At 39.4% G+C, this 21,997-nt stretch overlaps 1 protein-coding gene and 1 long non-coding RNA gene across 10 annotated transcripts in view; one reads left to right on the plus strand and one right to left on the minus strand.

The window, feature by feature from the left end:
* The first annotated feature begins 1,064 nt into the window (after positions 1-1,064).
* acacb (acetyl-CoA carboxylase beta) overlaps positions 1,065-21,997 on the plus strand; it is a 33,878-nt gene continuing 12,945 nt past the window's right edge. For 3 of the 9 annotated variants that reach the window (XM_038704613.1, XM_038704616.1, XM_038704618.1), the window contains exons 1-14: positions 13,649-13,916; positions 15,493-16,048; positions 18,806-18,938; positions 19,063-19,201; positions 19,378-19,487; positions 19,632-19,713; positions 19,814-19,912; positions 20,076-20,185; positions 20,267-20,377; positions 20,464-20,673; positions 20,761-20,931; positions 21,088-21,249; positions 21,339-21,502; positions 21,837-21,987. In XM_038704613.1, the coding sequence (XP_038560541.1) occupies positions 15,513-16,048; positions 18,806-18,938; positions 19,063-19,201; positions 19,378-19,487; positions 19,632-19,713; positions 19,814-19,912; positions 20,076-20,185; positions 20,267-20,377; positions 20,464-20,673; positions 20,761-20,931; positions 21,088-21,249; positions 21,339-21,502; positions 21,837-21,987 (2,178 nt within the window). In that variant the 5' untranslated portion in view covers positions 13,649-13,916; positions 15,493-15,512. Of the gene's footprint in view, positions 1,150-13,647; positions 13,917-15,492; positions 16,049-16,086; positions 16,597-16,933; positions 17,081-17,639; positions 17,755-18,805; positions 18,939-19,062; positions 19,202-19,377; positions 19,488-19,631; positions 19,714-19,813; positions 19,913-20,075; positions 20,186-20,266; positions 20,378-20,463; positions 20,674-20,760; positions 20,932-21,087; positions 21,250-21,338; positions 21,503-21,836; positions 21,988-21,997 lie in introns of those variants that run through there. The other 6 variants (XM_038704615.1, XR_005442550.1, XM_038704617.1 and 3 more) reach the window with 6 other exon arrangements.
* LOC119892402 lies at positions 2,031-8,847 on the minus strand. The gene is made up of 3 exons (XR_005442551.1): positions 8,600-8,847; positions 2,263-2,434; positions 2,031-2,161 (listed from the first exon to the last, which is right to left on the minus strand). It is a non-coding gene; the product is annotated as an uncharacterized LOC119892402 (long non-coding RNA).

A 21,997-nucleotide genomic window follows, 5' to 3' on the forward strand; every position in this document is an offset into this window, starting at 1 on the left:
TCCCCCGTTTTAATTTCATGAATAATAACATTATATTTTTTAATGACATACTGACCACCAAACCAAAAATGTCCCCGGTTTTCATTTCAGAAATCTGGTCACCTTAACTTACATAGACACACAATTAACATGATTAAAGTTTGATTAGATGAATTACCAAGCAGGCAATGCTACAAAAAAAATAAATGAAGTTTGAATAAATACTTTCCTACCTCAAAATTATTTTTTTCCTTCTAAAATTGGCTCTGTCTGCCACAGGGTGCTATTTTTCCCCATGTGGAATAAGGTCTAAAGTAAGCATGTGTAGAGTGAATTGTAACTTGTTCCTGAGAAATTGGACGTGTGACCGACTGATCCAGGTGTTATGCCGAGTTTTACTGCCTGCCGAGAATTGCATTCACCTCCAAATACTGCTTTTAAACGCTATAATATTCTTTGTGGGGTCCATCAATAGTGTTAAATAAACTTAGCAGAAGTACCATTCCTTGATATTTAGTAAATATATGTGGTGATAACGCCGTTTGATCAATGAGCACAGCGTCAGTGTCTGAAAAGGACCTAAAGAGCTGGATGCATAATTCGGCAGATCAAATTTTGTAGGCTACCTGCGGAGATTTGCATCCACCTCTTTTCTCAGCCGTTATCACCCGCGAGGTGCATGCAATTCTCGGCAGGCAGGCAGAATTAGGCACAACACCTGTCTCCCCTATGCTAATAGCGTTAATGAGAGGCACAAACTGGAGTTACACCTCTGCCAACTTAACTTACCGACTGGAATTTCAACTTCAATTTCTTCCTCTCTAATAGTTTTGAAAAACAGAAGACAAGATGGCGAGTCTTCCTCTGAGACAAAGTTCAAGTAACGGATAATTTTCTCTTCTCCATCTTCCCGATTGAGAAGCTCGTCGAAAGACTTGGTTCCGTCCGGGAAATTGAAACCGACAGATACGCAGTGTCGGATCCACTCCACTAGAGTGTTGACTGCAAGGCGGTGCTATTATACCTGTCAACATTGGGATTGGAAAATAAGGGAAATAACCTTTCTTATATACAGGTTATGGAAATTATAAGGGCACAACCACCTCTCCCTCAATAGCCTGAGAAGAAGTGAGTCAGCTTGATAACCGAGGTACGGCACACAGAAGATTGGTAAGTACATTGAGACTACCAATGTTGTGTTGGTCCAGAACCTTCAACTTGTGCACGCTGGATGTCTTAAACTCACCTGCATGGTATTGTTGAAGTCTGACATGATCATTTTCCTGTTGCTCATCCTACAAATGTTGAAAGGTTTAAAGTTGACTTCCTTAATAGGCAAAACCAAGCTATCCACTCTGTACAGCACTTCAACAAAGCGTTGTGGGTCACCTTTTAGCGCTGGACCAAAGATGTTATAGAACTCCTCCAAAATATAACTTAGAACTAATAGTTGTATTTAGTGTTATATAGAATAGCACAATAAAATGGTTTTTTATATTATAGGGATAAGTTTCTAATATTAAATTAAAGTATTGTGTTAATTTTATAGTATAGGCTATTTAGTGTACTGTTATTATATTACCTATAGTTAATACATTCATTATAATTCCAAATGTAGTTTCACACTAGGCCACTATAATAATTCCAGTCACAGCAGTTTCATTTTGTGGGTTGTTTTTATTAATTTAAAATCATTGTGCAAGAAGCAGAGTCTACATTGATGTCTAATTTTTTAATGTTAAGTACTAACTTGTCAATAATTTTAGCCATTATTGTAGAAGAATTATTGTAGTTTGCAAAATATAATCTCTCTCTCCAGCATACTGCACCAAAGCCTTTATATGTAGTCAAATGGGTTTGCTTGTGTGCATATTAATCACATCTCAATAAAAGCAGCACAAAGATCGCTTTCCAAGAATTACAGATTGTACATTAAAAAGGGTTACTGCGCACAATATTTAAGTTGATGAATTTGGTGCTAAAAGTGGGTGAAATGTCTTGGTGTCAACTTCCATGTAACTTGTTTAAACCCAGATATAATAACAAATGAAAGGAGGAAGACTCAATTCAAAACAAATACAATTTATTATTGCATGAGGGTGATATTCTCAAAAGGAACATGGAGTCGTTTAAGATGAACTTGACTCCAGTCCCACTGTAGAATTTATTCTGAAACTCCACCCTGAGGAAGAAAACAAAAAGCTGCTATGAATATAAAACACTGAAACAATTCACAGCACATTGGCCCTGTCAGTGATCGAAGTACTTTTGTGGTTATCTTACCAGTGCAGCCGGAGGGCATGAAGGAATGCAGACAGACCCTCCATTACCAAAAGAATGGACACAGTGAGAACAGCAAACAGGCCAAACACAGGCACCAGGAATAAAACCCCGAGAGTAGTGCCCATTTGTAGCCCTACTCTCATCACCATGGTCCGAAGCACCTCTGATAGCTCTATTAAAGCAGAAAAAAAGAGTATGTGCACCATCTATTTAGAGAATAACAACAAACAGAGACAAACAGTTCATTTACTGTACAACTTCAATTAATAGCCGAGTCCCAAATAGCCGCCTGTCTCCTTTACTGGTCTGGTGTGGGAACACATTTTGACAAATAAACGCCTGCCTCAATTTAACGCCTGGTCAAGTTTTTGGATGTATAAAACCTCTTAAACCCGCAGGGTCGCCTGCTTTAGCTGCTTCTAAGCTTCTTAGATCATTGATTCAAATATTAATGTTTAAACCAACCACTGACCACATTTTTGCAGCGCCACATTTACATACCCTCGGGTACATTTTGCCACAGCTTTGAGAAACAAATGTTCACTGGGGGTGCTAAAGAGAAGGATTGCACTGGACCATTACGATCTCATTAGAAATGGGCTGTAGCTGACTTTCAGTTTTTATTATTAATTATAAATACAACATTATCTTAAATATGTTAGTGTTATTTTAGTGATATATTTATTTGGAAGCCTAATGGAAGATGTAATGTTAGACTTGGTGTAATGTTAGACTCGCGCTGCTGAAGCCAGTCGGGCAGCCGAACGTTAATGTCTGGGTGATTTAGCTAATGCTAGTTGGTCGGTTTTGGCGCGGAGGTTTGGAGCTACGTGGAGAGAGTGAACGAACGGTGGTCGGAAAACATAGTAGGCTCTAACTTTTGTTTGGCGGATGTGCATAAACTGTACTGTGAATGTAACATCATGTCAAATAGTTCAGATGGGGATGAGATGGAGTGGATGATGTCCAAATCTGTGAGATTGAAAAGGGACTTGAGAGAAAGAGGTCGGAACATAGTGAGACCGGCGAGGGAAGTAATAGCTAGAAACTGAGTGCTAGCCGGTGTGAGAAACAGAAGCCTGAGAATACGGAGAAAGCGCAAGGAAACAAGTGGAAAGTTATTTCAACCAGGATGGTGGGCACTATCACCCAATTAAACTTACCAAGGCAAATGAGAAGGAGATTGGCAAAATTTAATTTGCAAGATTTTTGAACAATAAACAAATACTGATACATGCAAGCAGCAAACAACAAGAAAAGAGTATGTCCACACTGCAAGGGGAAAGGATGAAGGCTCACATCCCAGGAGCAATGGCAAAGGTTAGAGGAGTTATCTCAGGATAATGAATATGTCAGTGGAAGATGTTAAAAATGAGATTCAGGGAGGCAAATGAGGCTACTACATGAAAAAGCAAACGAGATGGATCATTAAAAGACACACTATCTGTGGTTGTGCAATTTGAGAGAACCCTCCCTAAGTCAGTTCAAATGCATGAATATAAATGAATGTATTACATACATGAATACATGAGATACATGAATTACAGTGTGAGAGAATACATCCCTCCTCCTATCAGATGTTATAAATGTCAAAGAATGGGGCACACAGCTCAGCAGTGCAAAGGAAAGCTAAGGTGTGCTAGATGTGGGGGCCAGCACGGGTATAATAAATGTGAAAAGGATGCAAAGATTAAATGTTGTAACTGTGGATGAGAGCATAGTGCTGCATTTGGTGGATGTGAAGTGCAAAGAGAAGCCAGAGAAGCCCAAAAGGTGAAGGTTTTGAACAAAGTATCATATGCAGAAGCTCTAAAGAAAGTAAGAGAAACAGGATCAAATAACAAAAACTACTGTGGAATTGTCCAAAGAAACGTAACACCAGTTAATCAGACACAAAGCCAGATTCCAGCTCACACACAGAATGGTTACGAGCATAAATGTAAAGTTGACGATGATACTTTGAAAGTGAAAAAAGTGAACTTTGTGGGTTTCATATGACACACCATCAATGTTGCATCCCAGTTGAAAAAGAAAAGTGACAGAATTAAGGCTATTGTAGAAGCAGCAGGAAAACGTCTTGATATGAAAGATATCAAAGCAGATCAAATACATAAGTTGTTGACCGTAACTGAAAATGGAAATACACAAACTGAGGGTTAGGACACTTATAATGGTTCTTCACATACTACAGTGGAACGCAAGAAGTCTTATAGCTAATGGTCAAGAATTCAAAAAGTACATTCATGAATTAGATATTGTTCCAGATGCAATATGTGTACAAGAAACTTGGTTACGAGACTAGATTTTGTGATATCAGGGTTTAGCTCTATAAGATATGATAGACCTAACAACCAAACTGGTGGAGGCTGCATCACCTTTATCAAGGATGGGTTGGCCTACAGGGAATCCCCAAGTTCAGAAGATTTAGAATGTATAATAGTTGAAATCTATAGTCCAAGGAAAGAGGGAAATATTAAATTGATTAATTTCTATAACCCATGCAAAAATTTAGATATTAACAAACTTAATGAAATGGCAGGGACTGTAAAAAGAAATATGGTGTGGGGACTTGCACATAACAGCTAATGGGACAGCAATCACAGATAATAATGGGGATATAATTGAAGAAGTGATGGAAGAAAGATCACTGGTCTGCATTAATAATGGACAGGGAACACAAATAGATGGGAATAGGGGTAGAACATCATATTTAGATATTACACTGGTATCAGACAATTTGGTAAACGCATGCGAATGGTTTGTTATGAATGATTCTACCATAGGAAGTGACCATTTTCCAGTTCTTACTATAATCAACACAAATGTATGTTTTCAAGAAGGAAGTACAATTAACAGATGGTGCTTTGAGAAAGCAGACTGGGAAAATTTAGGATATGTTAGAAAGTGATTTAGAGGAATGCACAAACCAACAGAACACATTATAAATGCAGCAAATTTAAATATTCCAAAAAGAACAACAAAGGGCAGGAAGAAAGTGGTCACCTGGTGTGAGTGTAGCAGAGCTGTAAAAGAATGAAACAAAGCTTTTAAAACATTAAAGAAGAATTTGTCACAAGAGAGTGTTTTGGATTTTCAAAGGAGTGGCACATAGGACAATTAAGAGAGAGTTCTGTTCCATCATAGGTAGAGGTGTAGAGTTAGGGGACATATGGTCTATGTTTAAAAGAATGAGTGGGAAAAGGAAAGCGACTAAAATCCCAGCTTTGATAGATGAAGGAAAGGCGGTAGTGTCGGATAAAGAAAAGGCAGAGATGTTGGGTAGGGCTTTTGCGGCTGTGCAGAGTGGTGATCACCTTATGGATATTCATAAGCAACAGAAAGACCTGGCACTGAAAATAAGGATGTGAAGCTGAAGAGGGAGGATGGTACAACAACTTTAGATGTGGATTTTACAATATCAGAACTCAACATAGCTCTGCTTGGCACGGGATATACAGCCCCAGGACAAGACCAGTTATGTTATGCCATATTCCAACAGCTGCCAGTAGAGTCAATTAAGCTAGTGTTAAGACTGTTCAATAAAATATGTAAGGATGGAATAATACCGAGAAGTTGGAAAAGTGCAGTTATACAACCGTTTAGCAAACCTGGTAAAGACCCAACCAATCCTGGTAATTATAGACCCATAGCTCTGACATCTCACTTATGCAAATGAGTGGAGAGGATAACATGTAATGGAACAGAGAGGACTACTGAGTAATATACAAAATGGATTTCGGAAAGGGCGCTCCACAAGAGATGCTCTCGTTAGAGTAAGTGATGGGGTAGAAAAGGCACTGAAAATGAAAGAGCTGATGTTAATTGTGTATTTTGACCTTGAGAAGGCATATGATACTATGTGGAGGGAAGGACTACTTATTAAACTATATAGAATGGGTTTTGAAGGAAGGATTTATAACTGGATACTAGACTTTTTTAACAGATTGGAAAATTAGAGTAAAGGTTGGATCAGAAATTTCTACAGAGTTTAAGGTAAATAATGGCATTCCCCAGGGGAGCGCAATTAGCCCTATATTATTCAACATTATGATATATTTTCAGATTAAGATGGACACATCTAATCAGCGTCATATGCAGATGATGGGGCCATATGGATGAGAGGAAGAAATGAGACATATGTGTTAGAGAACATTAGGAAAGCAATAGGGAAATTAGAGAAGTGGTCATTCAAGTGGGGATTAAAATATCAACAAGCAAATCCTGTTATATGGTGTTCACAAACAAGCGAAAGTGTCATGTAGAAAAGCTTTTACTATATCAGCAGCCAAGTATTTGGGATTGTGGTTTGATAGTTAAGTACACATGGAAAACACACAGCAATTGGAAACTAAATGCAAACAAGTTATTAATTTACAGAGAGCGGTGGCGGGATGCGACTGGGGTGCAGATAAACAGTCACTAATTGACATATATAGAGCATACATGAGGTCATCAATAGATTATAGTTGCTCAGTATATGATGCAGCAGCAAAAACAATAAATTACAATACAGAGCCTTACGGATATGCATTGGAGCCATGAAGACAACTCCCATTAACACAATACTCATAGAAGCTGGAGAGACACCACTGGAGTTAAGAAGAGAGAAACTAGCGTTAGCATATTGGGTGAGATTGAAAGGAAGTGGGAAAGAAAACCCTGCAAAGGAGATAACAAAGGATTGTTGGGAATATTTCAAGTTTCGGCGGCATGGGTTTGGATGGACGGGGGAAAAGAGAGTCAGGGAATACGGAATGGAAGCATTAGATTTCAGCACACCCAGTCCAGTCAGTAACATTCAACCTTGGCTCTATCCAGACGTAAAAACAGATTTTAGTATCCTGGAAAAGAAAAGAGGATGGGGAATAGAGGAAGTGGGAATACGGACAAGCAGCTATCTGAGAAACAGTTTCCAGAATTATCTAAAAATCTATACAGATGGATCTAAAAACAAACAGGAATGTGTGTCTCAAAACAATTATCAGATAGGCTATCCGTGCAGAAATAGTGGCAGTCATTATAGCTTTACAGTGGGTTGAAGAGGTCAGACCTGATAGGGTGATATTATGTACAGACTCCTTGGCAGTTATTAAAAGCATTCAGTCAGTGACATCTGTCAGAGAAGACCTACTGATAGAAATGTTTCACAGCTTATTAAGATTACATCGGGGAGGGATCGATGTTCAGTTTTGCTGGGTGCCAGCTCATGAGGGAGTAAATGGAAATGAGATTGCAGACAAACTAGCAAAAGAGGCATTACAAAAGGAAATAACAGTTCAAATACTGCTAGGAAAAGTAGAATTAAAAGCAACCATTAAGAAGAAAGGTACTGAAATATGGCAGAAATGGTGGAAGGAAGACAGGAGCCACTATAAAATACAAAAGTCTGTCAATAATAAAAATTATAGCGAAAGGACCAGGCAGGAGGAAATTATAATGACAAGACTGAGAGAAGATCACACAGGACTGAATGGCACCTTGTTTTTATTGGGGAAAAGGAATAGTGAAAAGTGTGAAACCTGTGGGGTTAAAGAAAATGTTAAAACATGTCATTTTGCACTGCATATTGTTTGAGATGGAAAAACAGATATTTCAGGAGGCAGGGCGGGAATGGAATCTGATGGGGGTATTGGGAACAGAAGGAGAAGAAAAGGGTATAAGAATCACCAGGCATTATTTAAATTTCTTAAAGACACTGGGTTGGTGAACAGAATATCTGAGAGCACCTTTTTGGGGTTTGTAGTTGAGTGATATGATGTTACACACTCCAGTACAGTAGGTGGCGCTATGCACTGCAATCCGCCATTAACTAAGAAGAAGAAGCTAGGCCCATTTATACTCCTGCGTAGGGTCTAGTTAGCCGAGCTACCTTCATTCAAGGGGGTAAGCCAGAGATCGGACTGTGAAGCCGACCAAAGCCTGCATGAAGGGATCCATGTAGGGCCTAAAATGACGTCAAAACCCTGTGACACCCCGTCGCACATGAGAGATGTAACCGTATTGCTTAGATTATAAACTCTAAAAAAACTATTCGGCCATCAGTGACTCTGCGTTGGTGTTTCAGAGGTGAGACACGTAGGTGGGCTGATTAATCAGTGACGATCCGAGTCAGACGAACACACTGAGCCATGAAACTTTTTGTTGGTGCAGCTACGCAGCTACCAGAATTACGGTGTTTCTGCCGTTGTTCTACGATCATGCGCAGTAGACGCTGGTGCCAACAGGAAGTAGCCCTGTAGTAGTATTTTACTGGTCCAAAACTGGCTTCACTCTTCTCCATTCATATCTGCGGAGTGACTTCGTCGAGTATTATACGGTCTATGCCTTCATTACGTACCCTGCAGCACATAATAGGTGCGTTTGAGATGACGGCGGCTGACTTTCGCCGTCTTGATAGTCTAACGTGAGCTGCAGGTGACTGCAGGAGCGGGGAATAAAAACGGCGCCGTCAAGTCGGACACATCCAACCTGCGTGAGCTTACTGTGAACTGAGATCAATGATTGATCAGACAAAAGTGTGGTTCAAACTTGGTGCAGTCTGGAAAAAGGAACTGCGGCCGCCGTACTCGGCCACCTTGCTCCCGCGAGATTTTAATGTCATGTGACATGGTGACGTTTTGCAGCGCCGGCTGAAAGTGGGACACAATTTCTAATCAGCATGCCTTATTTTAACACTTACAGCTCCACACAGTGTCACGCGTTTCATCGACTTCCCAACAACACCACCCGTAATCAGACAGAAGCAAACACAGTTCATGCAAATAGCCGGCTTCACAGGAGCAGTAGGCGCATTTGATGGCGCTCATATAAAGCTAAACTTTATCTTTCATTTATTAATGTGTAGGCCTATATCATAATGTAATATCTAAAATGCTTTATTGTTAAACGTGTGTTGAATATAAACTCCTCTTAGGTATTTCACCATTCAATGTGAATTTATCTGAGAATATTCTTAAATAAGGAAATCTATTGAGTGATTGGTCCTTGCCTACGTCGTCATCCAAAATCCTGGTTGCGACACAGCAGTGGCGTAAATCAGCACTAAGACTGACACTTAAGATTTAGTCCAACACTTCACTCAAAGTAGGATTATGATGCTTGATAACTAACTTTTAAGCACAGCTTTGAGCCAAGAATTTTTTTACTCAAGTCAGTTCTTAGCAGTGTTCTTATGAGTAATTCTGAGAAGTTTGATAAATACGGGCCCAGATGCTATTTAATTTTTTGTGGAAAAACCATAGTCATTATATTAAGAGGAGTGTTATTATGAATATCTATGAGTATGGTGGGCTAAATTTTCTGGACTTTTCTATGTTAAATAAGACCTTTAAGATTAATTGGATTAACTTGATTCCCAGTCATGTATTCTCTATGTTTGGCGGCCTTAACTTTATGTTGGTTTGTAATTATGATATTGACAAAGTATCTGTTAAGCTCTCTGCTTTTCACTGGCAGGCCTTTTTTGTCATGGGCCTTAATTTACATACAATTAACATAATTTCTCTCTGCACATCTGGAACGATCCTGACATTCTGTATAAAAACATGTCCCTCCTCTTGGAATATTGATTCAGGAATAACATTTTACTGGTAAGTCAGCTTGTAAAAGAGGAGGGTTTTCTTCTTACTTATCAGTAATTTTTACATCTATATGGGATCCCTGTAACACCCACAGACCTTGCTCTGGTTCTGGATGCCATTCCTTCAGGTGTACTATTGTTCAGGAATGTTCATAGACCTGACCTTCAGTAGGTAAGGTCTGCTCCTCTTCCCGTCCACATAATAACAGAGCTATTCGTGCCTTGTTCCAACAAGATATAGTTTCTATTCCATATGTCATGTATTATTGGAGCCAGTTTGTCAATGATCTGTGCTGGAGAAACATTTGGATGTTGCCCCATAAATATTTACCATAACATAATCACAAAATAATGTGATTTAATAACATTTATGAAGCATTTTATGGGCCCAAACTTTTCTTCATGTCCCACAACTGTGGTCTCAATGTTGAGATACACAGAACAAGGTAATTCAATTAAAATATGACGTTATTTCAAATTAAATTGTTAGATATAAATGTTAATTTACAACAAGTTGAAAATCTGAAAGTTTGTTAACTCATGATTTATATCCTTTTTTAACGTAAAATCACCTGTTCCACACTTCTGAGTCCTTACCGCAACACTGAACGAATGCCATAGTAAAGGTTTTTTTTCAAAGCAAAACAAATCTAGTTTCTGGGGAAACAGAAGTTAGTAAGTGAGCACATGGATGACAGGCGGGGCCACCCACACTAGGTGACCCTCAAGATCAAGAAAAACTATGTAAAGATAATCTTCTCTTCTGAAGTATTTATTGTGTGTGCTTACAATACAGCTTATTAATTGTGTATTTTGAACTACATTAAAAAAAATTAATTAATATTACTGTTGAATTCATGTATATTAGATCATTAGAGTCAAAGCTAATGAAGCAGACATTCCTAACTGCTATTTATTTGCAATATTAGCAAAAATGTCATTACCGCAACATGTCTTTACCGCAGCAGCTTTAGGTGTAAAGACCTTTACACCTAACGTAAAGACCTTGTGTTGGGGTAGAGACATATTCAAGGCAAATAATTATTAAGGCGATTGTATATGTAACACAAACATGTCATTTTTGCAACGATAGATGAGACCAAGTTTTAGCTGTAAAAAGTATACATTTTACACACATTTGTTGTGGTTGTTCTGGATTATATTGAGGTCAATGCTTTAGGGTCCCACCCTACCATGACCATACCTGTAGTAGAGCAAGAACCACTGATATTTCACGCGACATGAGGGAGGGGAAAATATAATTCCAGAGAACTTTAATATTTTCCTCACGGTGGGAGAGGGGACTAAGGTTTCTGTGAGAACGCTAATAGTTCACAACATAGGGAATGACCACACATAACACTTGCAAAGCAATCTTCTAAACCATTTCTCTTGGACCTGTAAGCAAAGGTTTTTAATGAGGTTTTGTCACAGGTCTTTGAGGACCCTGATTGTGAAGCATCCTCTTTTGATGAGGATGAGACCCTTAGTGTTGACCCTCTTGTAGTTTTTCAACCACCAGCACGTTTCTTCCAAAAATGAAAAGTTATGAGATGACAAACATAGAAAGGAGGCCTGTGTATGGGTATGGAGACCTACTTGTATGCCTACATTGGGCTGCTCATTTTAGCAGGATTGTACAAGTCAAAATGCAAAGCTAGGTGCACTCACACTCTCTGGTGGGCTGTGGGAAAAATAATATGCAGTTCATATTCTGTGAAATTCATTTTCTGGAGGTCAAAATGACCCCAAAGATAAAAGATTTTAGTAAATCTGAAGATAACAGGAGGTAACATTTACCATTAAAATTGTGTCCTTACCGACACAATATGTCATTACCGCATCATTGCTTTATTTGAATTATTATTATGATTTTATTAGCAAAAACAATTCAAAATCACTTAAGTAGAGATGATTAACACATTAGAATTGCAGTAATTTAATAATTACATTTTTTATTTGAATTTAAAAAAGGAAAATCTAGAAAATAAATGTTGCTGTAATGTTGCAGTAAGGACATTTTTTAAGAAAAAGTGATGAAAACCATAAAAAGCCATTAAAATATTAATGACACAATGCATTTTTGTGTACTTGTTTATATGTTTTACGGACTCTTAAAGTTTAAATTAAAATTCATAGAGGTTGATTTTTTTATTTTATTTGGGAGGTCAAAAGTGACCATAGATGCAGAAACACCCATGTACATTTATTAATGACTATATACACTCACCTAAAGGATTATTAGGAACACCATACTAATACTGTGTTTGACCCCCTTTCGCCTTCAGAACTGCCTTAATTCTACGTGGCATTGATTCAACAAGGTGCTGAAAGCATTCTTTAGAAATGTTGGCCCATACTGATAGGATAGCATCTTGCAGTTGATGGAGATTTGTGGGATGCACATCCAGGGCACGAAGCTCCCGTTCCACCACATCCCAAAGATGCTCTATTGGGTTGAGATCTGGTGACTGTGGGGGCCATTTTAGTACAGTGAACTCATTGTCATGTTCAAGAAACCAATTTGAACTGATTGGAGCTTTGTGACATGGTGCATTATCCAGCTGGAAGTAGCCATCAGAGGATGGGTACATGGTGGCCATAAAGGGATGGACAGAAACAATGCTCAGGTAGGCCGTGGCATTTAAACGATGCCCAATTGGCACTAAGGGGCCTAAAGTGTGCCAAGAAAACATCCCCCACACCATTACACCACCACCACCAGCCTGCACAGTGGTAACAAGGCATGATGGATCCATGTTCTCATTCTGTTTATGCCAAATTCTGACTCTACCATCTGAATGTCTCAACAGAAATCGAGACTCATCAGACCAGGCAACATTTTTCCAGTCTTCAACTGTCCAATTTTGGTGAGCTCTTGCAAATTGTAGCCCATTTGTAGTGGAGATGAGTGGTACCCAGTGGGGTCTTCTGCTGTTGTAGCCCATCCGCCTCAAGGTCGTGCGTGTTGTGGCTTCACAAATGCTTTGCTGCATACCTCGGTTGTAACGAGTGGTTATCTCAGTCAAAGTTGCTCTTCTATCAGCTTGAATCAGTCGGCCCATTCTCCTCTGACCTCTAGCATCAACAAGGCATTTTCGCCTACAGGACTGCCGCATACTGGATGTTTTTCTCTTTTCACACCATTCTTTGTAAACCCTAGAAATGGTTGTGCGTGAAAATCCCAGTAACTGAGCAGATTGTGAAATACTCAGACCGGCCCGTCTGGCACCAACAACCATGCCACGCTCAAAATTGCTTAAATCACCTTTCTTTCCCATTCTGACATTCAGTTTGGAGTTCAGGAGATTGTCTTGACCAGGACCACACCCCTAAATGCATTGAAGCAACTGCCATGTGATTGGTTGATTAGATAATTGCATTAATGAGAAATTGAACAGGTGTTCCTAATAAGCCTTTAGGTGAGTGTATATCCAGGTTTCAGCTTGTTCTGGCAGAATGTTCTTAAATGCAAATTTATAGCCAAAAAACCCTATTTATATTCTTTAAGAAGGAAATTGAACTTTATTTTAGAACAAATTGTTTCTCTTCCAACTAAAAGGCTCTGAAGGTACTTAATATCTGTACACGTTTGGAGGTCTTTCTATGACATTCTTGTCATTTTTCGTTCTTTATATTTGTCTCTTATTTTTGTAGTCCCCCCTAGCTATGTACCTTTGTACCTTTTATGTGTTGTATGTATCCCTGTATGTTGCATTGTTCATACTTTTGTACTAATAAAGACGACACGATCTTCAGAGGATTTCCTCCTTCCTGGGAGGAGCTTGCCCCCCCCCACCATGTTTACTATCTGTCGGAGGAGGCGGTTTGACACTTCCAGCTGCTGCTGTCGCTGTCTTGAAAACTATTAAAACAAAACCATTGCGAGCAGCGCGGTAAACTCTGACAGTTTGAGGTCTCGGTGGAGATAAATAAATAGACATTGCAGAAGTGAGTTTAATTCAACATAACTGTGTGTGAGTTGTGAAAAATAAGCAGCGGTTTGGTCGCTAGCTCGTTAGCACGCGCAGCAAAGGCAACGACAACTGAGCAGGGATGTCCGTTATCTGTGTTGGTGAGTGGAAATGACATGTTTATACAATTTAACACGGCTTTTAAGCTCGTTTTAACCATTCAAACCATATCTCGCTGGCAGGTTGTGTGCCTAATTTGAACGTATGTTGGTTAGTTTTGAGTGAATAGTTTTGTGAAAAAACAACAGTAACATTGACTTATGTTTAGTTCAGTTTGCAGTTGCTAAGCCACTCTTTCTGTGACATCTTGTTGTACTTGGACTGAGGTCAGCATAGAGAAAGTTAACATGCTTAAGCACACACTTAGTTTTAGTGGAATAACTAACTTTAAATGTAAATTGTCTGGAAATACTAAGAGCTTCTAAAAGAAACTTTGTAAAGTGCTTTAAAAATAGGACACATGAAATGAAAAAATGGGAAAAGCAATCTTACACAGAAATCCTCTTAAATGTTTTGCTTCATCTGAAAAGTTTTTTTGTTTCTGACAAATTCCAGAGGACAAATGCCTCATTGTCTCTGTATCGAATGCCTCTTTCACATCTTGCACATAATATTTACTTCATTTTAATTTGAAATACAGACTTTGGCTGACAGGAGGAATCGATTTTTGTTTCACATGGATTACATATCACTATATGCTTCATTGTTTTCTTTATTTTATTATTATTTTGGTGCTTTTAAGAAGCTCATGAAAGCTGTGTGTGTGTGTTTGTTCCTCCTCCTCCTCACCTTTCATTCCCTCAGTGTTGACCTTTAGCCCATATGAAGCAGTCACACATGGCTCTCGTCAGCTGTCGCTGATGGGCTGTTTACCGGACACATGTAGCCTGCCAGGCCCTGCTGGCATAGTAAACTGCATAAATATCTTGATTTATTGGTTTAGAGGACTCAGTGTCAAGAAGAGTCTGCATATGACGTCATATGATTTTAATTGGTTTGCTTAACAGAAATTACATTTATCAGTATATTTATCTTTTTTCTCTTAGGGTTCAGCTATATGATAGAAAGCCTTTCTACCAGTTTTTCTCTCTGTCTTTTGAAGTTGAACCTAACCCACTTATTGTTTCTCAAATTACCCAGCATGCCTCTGTCCTGAGAGGGCTCCTGACCTCTCATCACCTCGAGAGAAATGTCTTCAGACAGGAATAGTGCACAGACAGCAATGCTAGATAGCATAAAGTTTTCTTCATTTCATTTTGACCAAGGACAAAAAGTCACTTAATCTCAGCCCAACTGATGCTGCAATCCCGAGGCCAATATTGATATTTGAGAGTTTAATCTGGTAAATTGTATATTGATAGTCATTTTCTTTATACATGTAATGTTAATGTGTAAACAAACATTTTGACAAAATATGTAAGACATTTTACAGTTGAAAAATAAACTTTTCAGTGCTCTGTGGCGGACAAAGTATATAATAATAATAATAATAATAATAATAATATTTATTAGATTTATCAACAAATCAATACACAATTTTAATGGCACTAAAGCTATTCTCGTGTGGGGTTAAAGAAATATCCCACGATGATCTTATGAAGTTGACTCACTTGTGATGTGTAGATGTTACTGTCATCTCTTGAATGATTTATAATGTCCACTTTGTTCTTGTTGCAGTCTCAGGAGAATGTCTGTGAATGTTCCCATTTGCAGTTTTGGGATTAATCCTATGGATATTATTGCTACTATGGAGGATTAATACCAAGACAGCAGTGATGCCCGTGAAAGGAGAGGAATGTCCGCCTAGCTGTGGTCCGCCTGCAGCTGAGGAGGACATGTCTACTCAATCCCATCATCCAGGTGAACATTCCCTGTCAACAGTTTCTTCTACCTCAACCCGCAATGAGGATAACAGTGCCTCTGCGGGTCTTGATGTCAAAACAGTGGACACCAAGGCTCAGCAGGCGTCTTCTAAGGTCAAAGAAGAAGAACCATCATTGCTACCGACTACCCAGAAATCTGCCAAAACCAAAGTGCCAATGCTCAGCTCAGGGCCCGAGGTGAGGGAACGCCTCAAGTTCATTCTCGGAGCATCGGAGGATAACTCTTCAGACGAGGAACTTCTGGTCATCAAACCTCCAAGTGGCACATCTCAGCTACCGACATCTACCTCCAGATCTTCTCCTCAGCAGGTGTCCTCTGCATTGCCAGAGTTCAGATCCTCAGGCATCAAGTAAGACCTTGTTTCTAATTAAATTGTGTGGAAATTGTAACTCTGGCACGTATCTTGATCACAGCAATTATTAGTCTGAGGGACCAACATGAACTGGGTAGTTTTTTAGGTCTGGCAGAAGATGTGTTTACTCAAACATTTGTGGATCAAACGTGGCCACATTGGTGACGTGCCGTTACGCTCACCCTGTCTCCACGCGCTGCGTGTTATCACCTGACTGCATGGAGTTGACCTGTAGTATTGTCGCATGCCAAACACCCCGGCTCTATTATTGGAACAAGAGCCTGAGCCAGTGACTTTGAAAACTGTGGTCTGACTCTAGGTCACAACAGCGGCAAACAAAAACACTTTTAAATCCTTTTTTTTAACAGTTTGCATGGTAAAGAGTTATTTTTATACCCAGCAATGGTAATATATGATCGTGGGTCAGAGGTGGTGTTTGGCAGCTACATGTTCAACTTGGTATGCGTAGTTGGATTGACTTATCCAGATGCATAAAGCTGTGTGTGCTGGCAGGACTTGTGGGAAGCATCATGAAGGCTAGAAAGGTAAGAGATTTTCCTCTCCTGAATCTCAACTTTAGAAGCATCTTCCTGCAGTTCAGAGGCATACTTTTGCAACCAGAGAAGATGCACGTTTAAAACATGTTGAATGGAAAATAAATCTATTTGTGTTTGTGTGGATGATTGTTTCTTTTCATGTCCAAAAACATTTGCTACATATTTGGCCTGGATTCTAGTTGCTTTGTTTTATAAATGAAGCAGAATGAACACTTGTGTCCTGGTATTGGTCCTACCTCTGTGTATATTTACAAGGAGAAGTCTGGTCTGTCACAGTGGATCTGTAAATTATTTGGCTGCAGATGTGGGAGGGGAGGGGAGAGGGAGGGATAAAGCGCCTGAGAGGAAGCATTTTGAAGAGGTCTTTGTTTTGGTCTTAGATTTTAATGGTCTAGCTTCACTTTTAATGCAACTAGGGCAGTAAAGTAGGCTGTTCAATGGAGGGAAACGGCTTGTTCCCATATCTCCGAAGGTAAGTGCAAGTTAAAAGTTGGATACTGTTCTTTATAATTTGATACTTTTGCTGCAGTGGACAATTATGCCATGATTTATGTTACAGCAGCTGAAACAATGAAGACATGCATAATTACTTTGTCTGAAAGAAATGGATACTGTTGCAACTTCTGCAGACATGTTTGTGAGCAGGAAGGATCACTCGTGTGGCCATACTGTTATGTAACTGTACAGAGCTGGTCTTGGCACACGTAAATCTGAGGAAATAAAAAAAAAAAAAAAGCAACACTCCGACAGTGTGTACCCTGTAGAGTAATAAGCTAACGTGTTTTAGCACAAGTTATACTCCTCCTAGTCCCTAATGTTTATAAATAGATCCTCATTGTTTGTTCCATAAAGTATGTGTCTGGTTAAATGAAACCATGCCGTTACGCCCCACGTACTGGAAAAAGCAGAGTGTGCACATCGAGCTGGAACAGGTTATCAAAAACTTGCTCTGTAACAGAGTGCTATCTGTATTTCCTGAGTGAACAGTACAATACAGGAGTTAAAGTTTAAAGTCCATATCAGTTCACTTCACAATTTAGATCATTGATTTCTCAGTGATATGTTAACATTGCACAGAATTTGGCTCGTGGTGCAATTGCAACAAGACTTTGGAATGAACAAGGTATGAGCCAGCTGATTATCATGGTATGTGAAATTATCTAAATGTACTGCAGTATTTATTCACATTGCAAAAAGTGGAAAGGTTACTCTGCTTCTGTTGTCGTAATGTTAACAGCATTCCAAATTTATATTGTATTCTGCGTGTTGTAATATATTTATATTATAAGGGATTTCAAACAATAAAATTACCACGTCAGTAAAGTTCAGTTCTACTACTTTTGCTTATAATAACTTAACTACAGTTTTTAATCTTTGAAGAATCTGTAATCTAACATAAACCAGATGAGGTGATCCACTTTACATAAATGGAGCTTGTGATTCTAAAATTAAAAGTGCCAACTGTTTTTATTGTTTTATGATTTTATATATATAATCTTTTTTTTTATGCGATTAGATGATTACACTGACTTTGACAGCCAGGCATTAAAGTAGCACATCTCATTGCTCTCGGACCCTGAATTATTATTATACCACTGACTGCTCTTTAGAAATAACCTAATAGTACTTCATGAATATAGTTATCTGCTGAAAACAGATAACTATATTCAGTAAACAGGAAGGCTGTAGGTCACTTCCAGTCATTGCCATGTGACGAAAAATAATCTCAAATTAAATCTGATAATAGTGTAGACTTCACAGTGTAAATTACGGTCAGACATTTAGACCAATATGTTTATATATTTATGTTATATGTTATGTTTTATTAGTTCTTACTACTACTGTGGCCTGACTGTTGAAAACAGCCCACCTAGGCAACAGGTGCAAAAGGCTTTTTTACCAATGCATCATGCTGACGGCACATTCACCTTTTTTATTGTCTCTGTTGTGGTGAAAATCCGATAAAAAAGTGATAGCTACAGAAATTATGTGTGCGCTAATAGTTTGTTGAGTTTGCACTTGTAGCGGTTAAGTGGATATTTGAAGACAAGGTCAGAAATAAATGGGCTGGTCCACAGTCTCTCTTTGCCTATTGAGGAGAGAGACTGAACTTTGACTTTGGTTATTTTCAATGCTGTTGACACTGTTATGTAGCTGTTTATTACCAAGGCAGCTAACCACGAGCTTTCTCCTGCAGGCCTAGCATGTCTGGTCTTCACTTGGTGAAAAAAGGACGTGAGCACAGAAAGATGGATCTGCAGAGGGACTTCACTGTGGCCTCTCCTGCAGAGTTTGTCACCCGATTTGGTGGCAACCGTATCATCGAAAAAGTAAGAATGAAAGATTCTTCCTGTGTTTTTGAATCTCTATTTTTCATTGCATAATGACATTGCAGGTTTTGGCAATTTCTGTCTTTTCTTAAGGTGACACAAGTGGTTTCTGTTTCTGTTACAGGTGCTGATAGCTAATAACGGGATAGCCGCCGTCAAATGTATGCGTTCTATCCGTCGCTGGTCTTACGAAATGTTTCGCAATGAAAGGACCATCCGCTTTGTGGTCATGGTAACTCCTGAAGACTTAAAAGCCAATGCAGGTCATTGTAAACTTGATGCATATCATTTTTTATTACCTAACTGTTATCACTAAGCAGTGAGAAAAACACTAGAAACTGTGCCCTAGTCACAGCTGTTTGACCAAAGTGCCATAGAAAGTGATTGACTGAAAGCCTATACTGAATAAATTGTTATATGTTTCTCCTTTCTCTTATAGAATACATTAAAATGGCAGATCATTATGTGCCTGTACCCGGTGGGACCAACAACAACAACTACGCCAATGTAGAGCTGATAGTGGACATTGCTAAAAGAATCCCAGTGCAGGTGCTCTTCATCATTTATCTAAACAACTGTGTTCTTTCTGGCCTTTGACCTCTGGATTAAACCTTTTCCTCTTTGACCTTGTCTACCTGTTAATAAAATAAAACTGATAAACGTCTAAATGTGCGTGTGTATCACTATTAACAGGCTGTGTGGGCTGGTTGGGGTCATGCCTCAGAAAATCCCAAACTGCCAGAGCTGTTGAACAAAGCAGGAATATCATTCTTAGGTAAAATCCAGTTTGAAACCACAGAACGTTCACATTATTTTTATTTGATTTATTCGTACCTGTGTCAGATCTCATTGTTAAGTGACTGTGTTTCTCTTAGGGCCGTCCAGTAAGGCAATGTGGGCTCTCGGGGATAAGGTGGCTTCTTCCATTGTGGCTCAGAGTGCCGACATTCCCACACTACCATGGAGTGGCTCAGGTGATGCTTTACCTCCAGCCCTGTCTCAGTTCTCATAATATAGTAGCACAATGTATACTGTAGACCCTGCGGTGTAGTATGATTTTAAAGTTCATATTTGTGTACCTGTAGAGAGTGAATACAGGGTTTTAATGTTCAATCCTTGTGTGTCGTCATGCTCCAGGTCTGAGAATGGACTGGGCAGAGGAGGACCAAACACTGGGCAAAGTAATCAGTGTTCCTCCAGAGGTGTACGCAAAGGGCTGTGTTCAGGATGTAGATGATGGGCTGGCAGTAAGCATATTTAACAAAGTCATCATTATGATATCTATACAATATCTTTTTACTAAGTTGTATTTTTATGTTTTTCTGCAGGAAGCTGAGAGAATTGGTTATCCGGTTGTTATCAAGGCCTCAGAGGGTGGAGGTGGAAAGGGTATCCGTAAAGTAGAAAGTTCTGAGGATTTTCCAAGTTTTTTTAGACAGGTGTGTGTTATTATATTTTACAGCCACTTTATATGGTTCAGTATGTTTCATTCTTACAGCTAACATGTTCCATGTTTTTAATGCAGGTTCAGACAGAGGTACCCGGCTCGCCTATCTTCATCATGCAGCAGGCTCAGCATGCGAGACATCTCGAGGTTCAGATTCTGGCTGATGAGTATGGAAATGCCATCTCTCTGTTCGGACGAGACTGCTCCATCCAAAGAAGACACCAGAAGATCATAGAGGAGGCTCCTGCCACCATAGCTGCTGCCTCAACATTTGAGCAAATGGAACGGGTAAGTTTACGCCACTGCATGTATTTATTTCTCCACCCTCATTAACTCTGGTTGAGACTTTGAGATTGTCTCTTCTTTCTGCCCCAGTATGCCGTGCGACTGGCCAAGATGGTGGGCTACGTCAGTGCAGGTACTGTGGAATATCTCTTTTCTGAAGACGGAAGTTTCCATTTCCTGGAGCTGAATCCCCGCCTGCAGGTGGAACATCCCTGTACAGAGATGATTGGAGATGTAAACCTGCCTGCTGCCCAGCTTCAGGTAAACATCTGTTGGTGGTGTGTGTGTGTGTGTGTGTGTGTATATATGTATATATGTGTATGTGTATGTATGTGTATATATATATCTCATTCTCTTCCAGATGGTTTTATAGTTAGAGATCCAACCTTTCCTTCTTACTGTTTCACCTTTTGATAGATTGCGATGGGCATCCCCCTTCATAGAATTAAGGACATCCGCTTGCTTTATGGAGAAACTCCGTGGGGTGACACCATCATTAACTTTGAGAATCCAGACTGCGTACCAAGTCCAAGAGGGCACGTCATAGCTGCTCGGATCACCAGTGAGAACCCTGACGAGGTAGAGCGCAATTTCATCTGCGCTCAAAAAAAATACAGTTTGTTTCATACATTCAATGTACACCTCTGACTTGTCGTCCTCTGTCACAGGGGTTCAAGCCCAGCTCTGGCACCGTGCAGGAGCTGAACTTCCGTAGCAATAAAAATGTCTGGGGCTATTTCAGTGTGGGGGCAACTGGTGGGCTGCATGAATTTGCGGACTCCCAGTTTGGACACTGTTTCTCCTGGGGTGAGAACCGTGAAGAAGCCATTTCGTAAGCCTTTTTTAAAATTGTTCTAATGATGGTGTGATATCTGATCTATAGCAATCAAAGCTTTTCAGGTGTCAACTCTGAGACAACAGCCAGTCCTGGAGTATCTGCCCTAATGTTGTTACTGTCCATGATGTAAAAAGTCAGTTTGGAAAATGCAATAATAATAATCTTTGAAGACAATTATGCAGTATACTTTTGTAATGCATGCAATTATTTAGTCGCAAATGTAGGTTGTAGAAAGTATAGTATAATAATATAACGTGAAAACACAAAAGAACAATCTAAATCTCATAGGGTACATGTGTTCAAGTGTCATATTTGCCATGTGCTTCAGGAACATGGTGGTGGCTTTGAAGGAGCTGTCCATTCGAGGCGACTTCAGGACCACGGTTGAATACCTCATTAAGTTACTAGAGACAGAAAGCTTCAGAAACAACGACATCGACACCAGCTGGCTGGATCATCTCATTGCAGACAAAGTGCAGGTGAGAGACT

Source organism: Micropterus salmoides, unplaced genomic scaffold, assembly GCF_014851395.1.
Source record: "Micropterus salmoides isolate LMB-PRFRI ecotype aquatic unplaced genomic scaffold, ASM1485139v1 Ms_hic_scaffold_7, whole genome shotgun sequence".
Classification (NCBI taxonomy): Eukaryota; Metazoa; Chordata; class Actinopteri; order Centrarchiformes; family Centrarchidae; genus Micropterus; species Micropterus salmoides.